Genomic DNA, 6,551 nt, shown 5'->3' with positions numbered 1-6,551 from the left:
TTGCCCAAGGTCATACAGGACGGCTGGGGTAGAACAAGGATTAGAGCCTAGATTGCCCCAGTCCAAGCGAGACTCTTACCCCGTGCCCTGCTGCCCCTCCAACCCCTGCCGCCCCCCACCCCACCCCGCACGCCTGATCCTCTAATCTCTGCACTCCAGCCTCCAGGCCTCTATTCTTATCTTTCCAGCCACCAGGAATGCCATCCCTCTCGACTTTGACTACTGAGACCCTTCTCCTTAATGTAGTCAACCAACGGAACAATATGCAGTCCTTAAGACTGAAATTGTGAAGACTTCGCTGGGGGTCCAGGGGTTAAGAATCTGCCTTGCAAAACACAGGGGACTCGGGTTTCGAACCCTGGTAGGGGAACTAAGATCCCACCAGCTGCTGATACCACGTTTTTTAGAAAAGCTTGTATATATAATATATATTCTCCCTCGCCAGCTCCATCCCAGGGTCCTTGACACTACATGTCTGCCTCCCTTCCTGGGCTGTGAATGCTCTCAGGGCAAGACCTGTTTGCTAAGTTGAGCTGGGAGAGATAATGATAAATGAATCATAGGGATTCCTAGTGGAGTCGTAGCACTCCACACAAGATGAGGGGAGACACAGTAGGGTTATTGATGGGGCTAAGGGATCTTAGCATTCTTATTGCTGACCCCATACACCCAGGGGCTTCCTGCCAGACCCTGTAGACTTCAGATACCAGGACTTGCCCGTGTCCCAAATACTGAAACCCAGATTCAAGTCCACAGACACAGAAAAGAAAAGAAAATGATTCTTCAAGATTGTTTTGTGACTTAATTTCCAATTCTCATTTGCAAAGCCAATTTTATTTTTGTATTTCAAATTTCACCATGAAAAAAGGCACAGGATTTTTATTTTTGCAGTTAATTTTTTCTTTTTTTGGCCACATGGCTCGTGGAATCTTAGTTCCCCAACCAAGGATCAAACCCAGGCCCACGGTCATGAAAGTGAGGAGTCTTTATCATTGGACCACCAGGGAGTTCCCTGCAGTTCAATTTCTTTGCTTAACGAAAAGGTATTGTATGCACTTTTGATTTTAAGAGTCATACATGCTCACTCTAGGAAATTTGGAAAACTCATATGATATGAAAAAGGTCACCACCCCCTCCCCAATTCCTAGAGAAGTACATGGTAACAATTTGGTATCTTTCCCAATGGCCTCTGTGTGTGTGTGTGTGTGTGTGTGTGTGTGTGTGTACAGTTATTTTTGTTTAGGTTCCATTGTTGCTGAATAAACAGGATGATTTCTGATTCACAATGCACAGAGCTAGTTTCATGTACTTGTAAGAAACCTGTGATACGTCCAACAGCTGTGATACTGTGCCCCCTCTGAGAATTGTGGGGGTGGGGCTCCTTGCCCTCCCCTGTCTTCTCCAGACCTGTGTGAAAATGCCAGTTTGGCTGCACGACTGCCAGCACTAAACAGTATCCTTTTAATCTTACAGTTAATCTCAAACATCTAAACTGTCCTTCTAGAACCTAACTCTGCTTTTTGTCTTTCCTTAACCCCCAGAACTTCTGAACACATGCCCTTCGGGATGAACCCACAGTGATCTCTTTGTTTTGCCTTCTCCCAGCTTAGGCATTCTTCGAGTCTTGGTAACTGGAATGTTTTGTCTGTTCAGGCTCCAGACGTTTAGTGGGACAGGAACCAAAGTTAACTACCTCATGACACATGCAGACGAACCTGGGAAAACTGAGCTGGTGACTGCACTGTCTCTCTGAATCAGCTGGCACTTCTTTTTGTCTCTGGTTAAAAAAAAAAAAAAAAACCCAGGGGTGACCTGAAATCCAGAATCTTCTCAGAATAGAATGGAGGAAATTCTTAAGCTCTCATTAAACACATTTATCTCTCAAGCTTTGGAAGGAGCCAAAATGCCAAAAGCAAGAATTTCAGAGCATTGCTGAGACTGTTTTGATATCCTGGTAAATGTCTAACAAATCCAGCATGTGTCCTCAACGCCTGATCAGTTGCTGGGCAAAGTTCCAGAACAGTGAGACATCTTGGGATTCATCTGATTTAGGAAAGACCTTTAACTACCAGGTGGTAGTCACCTCAGTGTTCTTTTAAGCGGTCCAGTTTTGAGGGCTTTTCGCTGGGTTCTGTTCTGACGGCTGCCTCCCACCAGCGTGAAACAGAAGGATGACCTTATTCTGTGAGCAGGACAAGTGTGAAAGAAGGAGCTGTGTATGTGAAAGTCTGCGGAAAGACACAGCCACCGAGAATGTCCCCCCCAAACCAGTCAGGAGAAGGTCTTCTGCAGGGGGCTCCCAACAGATCCCTGAATGCCACAGAAACTCCAGGCGCTTGGGACCCAGGGACGCTCCAAGCCCTCAAGATTGCTCTCGCGGTGGTCCTTTCCATCGTCACCCTGGCCACAGTCCTTTCCAATGCCTTTGTGCTCACCACCATCTTCCTGACCAGGAAGCTCCGCAGCCCAGCCAACTGCCTCGTTGGCTCCCTGGCGATGATGGACCTGTTGGTTTCCATCTTGGTCATGCCCATCAGCGTCGCCTACACCACCACCCACACCTGGAGCTTCGGCCAACTCCTGTGTGACATCTGGCTGTCTTCTGACGTCACGTGCTGCACGGCCTCCATCCTGCATCTCTGTGTCATTGCTCTGGACAGGTACTGGGCCATCACGGATGCCCTGGAGTACAGTAAACGCCGGACCGTGCGCCACGCGGCCGCCATGATCGCCACGGTCTGGGCCATCTCGATCTGCATCTCCATCCCACCCCTCTTTTGGCGGCAGGCCAAAACTCACGAAGAGATGTCGGACTGCCTGGTGAACACGTCTCAGATCTCCTACACCATCTACTCCACCTGTGGGGCCTTCTACATCCCGTCCGTGTTGCTCATCATCCTCTATGGCCGTATCTACATGGCTGCCCGGAACCGCATCCTGAATCCGCCGTCCCTCTACGGGAAGCGCTTCACCACCGCGCATCTCATCGCAGGCTCTGCAGGGTCCTCGCTGTGCTCCCTCAACCCCAGCCTTCACGAGGGGCATTCTCATTCAGCCGGCTCCCCTCTCTTTTTTAACCACGTGAAAATCAAGCTTGCTGATAGTGTCCTGGAACGCAAGAGGATTTCTGCTGCCCGGGAGAGGAAAGCCACAAAAACCCTGGGCATCATTCTGGGGGCCTTTATCGTCTGCTGGCTGCCCTTCTTTGTAGCGTCTTTGGTCCTTCCCATCTGCAGAGACTCCTGCTGGATCCCCCCAGCACTTTTTGACTTTTTCACCTGGCTAGGCTATCTGAACTCCCTCATCAATCCAATAATCTATACTGTGTTTAACGAAGAGTTTCGGCAAGCGTTTCAGAAAGTTGTCCGTTTCAGGAAAACCTCTTAGTCTTATTTGATGGTGACTCTTGATACCTTTTATGTCCTGAAAACCAACTGGAAGTTATCTTTTTTATTTTTCCTGATAGTTGGGTTAGTTCCGATATCTTGGGGTTTGGTCCAGTTGATAGAATTGTCCAGTGTTCTTTTTTGCTGTTTTGTCTTGACTTCTGAGCCATCAAAAGCTGGGCAGCTGTGTGAAAGAGGGCAAGACTTTACTTAGTGTAATATATTTTCATGGTTCATCCATGTTGGAAAGAATGTGACCTACAGGTTTCCCCATGATGTAATTTGGGCAGAAAGCTGGCTGACTCTGTAGAAAGACCCCAAGTTCAAAACGGGAGGCTTTCTGATCTACCTAAGTTTTGTATGGAGGTCTAAATCACAAGAGTCAGACATGACTTAGCAACTAAACCATCCACCACCACTAAAGAGAGTCAGTGAGATGAATGACCTGAGTTGGAACAGAATTGGAGTTGGATGGAGGGTTTCCATTCCATGCGGTGCCTTAGTTGGAAAATAACACCCAAGTATTTCTTCCACTGAGTCCTTCTTAGATTGAATCTCCTTTAGTTGTTCATGAGGAAGGAGTCAGCATTTGAGGTGCCAGTGATATAGAGTGATGGATACAGAGTGACAGAGAGAGATTCAGAAGCCAGGGGCAGGAGAGTGGATGGCTGGGACCAGATCAGTTACCCATCCTCCTTCTGCACCATCTGAATGTTCTGAAGTTAAAACCCACAATTTACCCCCATGGAAGTGGACTGACAGAATTTGCACCTACCAGGCTTTCAGTGGAACACCATTCTGAACTTTTTTCCTGAATTATTTTTTTACATCCCATTCTCATTAGAGATCTTAAGGTGTTGAGTCTTGTCAAATAAAAAGCATGAGACATCGTTATCAGTAAAGTCTTTGAGTAGTTTTTACTCCCTCCCTGGATGCAGGGACTTTTCAATTCAGTTTAGTCTCTAGTATTTATTGAGCACCTACCACACGCCAGGCCCTGTGCCAGAATCCTGGTATTTACTGTTTGATTGGAGTCTGATAACAACGGTGCATGCTTAGTCACTTCAGTTGTGACCAACTCTGTGAGACCCTATGGACTGTAGCCTGCCAGGCTCCTCTGTCCAAGGGATTCTCCAGGCAAGAATACTGGAGTGGGTTGCCATGCCCTCCTCCAGGGGATCTTCCCAACCGAGGCATCGAACTCCCGTCTCTTTATATCTCCTGCATCGCAGGTGGATTCTTTATCACTAGCACCACCTGGGAAGTCCCATAACAATGGAAGTCAATATAACATGATGATTAGAGCTGAGGACCTGATGCCTCAGTTCAAATCCAAGTACTACCAATTTCTACCTGGATGAATGACCTTGGACAAGTTTCTTGATCTCTCTTTACCTCACATTCCTCAAATGTAAAATGAGGAAAATAATGGGTGGTTATTGTATATTTTAACACAGTGGTTGGCACAAGAGCTCTTATCATTTCAGGGATGCAGAAACTCACCTGCCCGAGATTAAGCAACATAAAAATAATAGCTGTTATGTACTGAGTGCCTGCAACACTCCTCATATACAATTCCTGACTTGCTTTCCGTCCTCGTTTCACAGATGCAATAAAGAAACTTGCCTGTGATTTGGGAAACGGAGAAAGGGGAGGTGTGACGAAGCTTCAGCGGAAGTTGGTTCAGAGCAAAATGAAGGTAGGGAAGGTCATGCCAGGTGGAGAAAAGAGCAAGGACAGGGCCTAGGAGGCCTGTAAGGCTCCATGGGATCCCTGGGAACATGGAGGAGAGTCAGGAATATGGACTATCAGAAAGGGAGAGATGAGCAGGGAGGCCAAGATTGGTGTAGGGGGCGCACCCAGGGAAGTCTTGTGCTGACCCTTAAGTTTCTGCTGGGCATCTCACAATGTGTTTGCTCACCATCTGCATCAGAATCTCCCAGGGATATTCTGTCAACCCTGAATTTCTTGTTCCCAATTCAGACCCACTACATCAGAATCTCTGATAGTTAAACCCAGGAATTGGGTTTTAAATAAACCTCTCTTCACTTCTTGCATTAGGTGAATTCTATCCACTAGGTTGTTCCCAATTTTCTAAAGTTTCTAAACTGATTGCATCCTTGTCTAGGTCACCCCATGGGAGTGCTCCCTGAGCCCAGAGACATGTCTCTGCACCTTCACTCCTCTCCTCTGCTCCCTCATGCCCTTCCTGACTTTCCTTTAAGGCTGCACTCTTCCTCACCAGCTCTGTGTCACCTAGGGCCATCTTTCTGATCTGGGAAAGATTAGGAAACCAAAGACTGGACAGGGATCTATGTAGACACAGTATGTATCAGTGGCTAAGGGCACAGGCTGTGAGGTCAGAAATACCTGGAGTCGGAGCCCAGTTCTGCCATTTATCAGCTCTGTGACCTGGGGGCAAGTCCCTAATCTCTCCATGCTCCTGTTTCTTCATTGGTTAATGGAGTTGTCCGTATCTAAATCATAGGATCTCTGTGAAGATTAGATGAGGCAGTGATTTGCAAAATGCTTCTCACACTGAGCACTATAGCCTGACACTAAGTGCTCAGTGAAATGCTACCTGTTACTATTTGAGAACTCTGAGCCAGCTCCGAAAGAGGCTCAGCCTTCTTCAACTGTCTACGACAAAAGTTTTTATTAATTTCAGTTCAGTTGCTCAGTCATGTCTGACTCTGTGACCCCATGGACTGCAGCACTCCAGGCCTCCCTGTCCATCACCAACTCCTGGAGTTCACTCAGACTCATGTCCATTGAGTCGGTGATGCCACCCAACCATCTCATCCCCTGTTGTCCCCTTCTCCTCCTGCCTTCAATCTTTCCCAGCATCAGGGTCTTTTCAAATGAGTCAACTCTTCCCATCAGGTGGCCAAAGTATTGGAGTTTCAGCCTCAACATCAGTCCTTCCAATGAACACCCAGGACTGATCTCCTTTAGGATGGACTGGTTGGATCTCCTTCCAGTCCAAGGACTCTCAAGAATCTTCTCCAACACCACAGCTCAAAAGCATCAATTCTTTGGCGTTCAGCTTTCTTCACAGTCCAACTCTCACATCCATACATGACCACTGGAAAAACCATAGCCTTGACTAGATGGACGTTTGTTGGCAAAGTAATAGCTCTGCTTTTTTAATATGCTGTCTAGGTT

At 47.3% G+C, this 6,551-nt stretch overlaps 1 protein-coding gene across 1 annotated transcript; it reads left to right on the top strand.

Moving 5' to 3' along the window:
• Window positions 1,457-4,204, top strand: HTR1D (5-hydroxytryptamine receptor 1D). Its single transcript, XM_018055516.1, has one exon. The coding sequence runs from the start codon at window positions 2,254-2,256 to the stop codon at window positions 3,385-3,387; it is 1,134 nt and encodes a 377-aa protein (XP_017911005.1). The 5' UTR covers window positions 1,457-2,253; the 3' UTR covers window positions 3,388-4,204.

The sequence above is a fragment of the Capra hircus genome, chromosome 2, assembly GCF_001704415.2.
Source record: "Capra hircus breed San Clemente chromosome 2, ASM170441v1, whole genome shotgun sequence".
NCBI lineage: Eukaryota > Metazoa > Chordata > Mammalia > Artiodactyla > Bovidae > Capra > Capra hircus.
This window is presented reverse-complemented; position numbering and strand designations above follow the sequence as displayed.

Excerpts from the sequence above, each read along its gene's own strand:
- HTR1D (XM_018055516.1), top strand. The coding sequence starts at position 2,254 with ATGTCCCCCCCAAACCAGTCAGGAGAAGGTCTTCTGCAGGGGGCTCCC.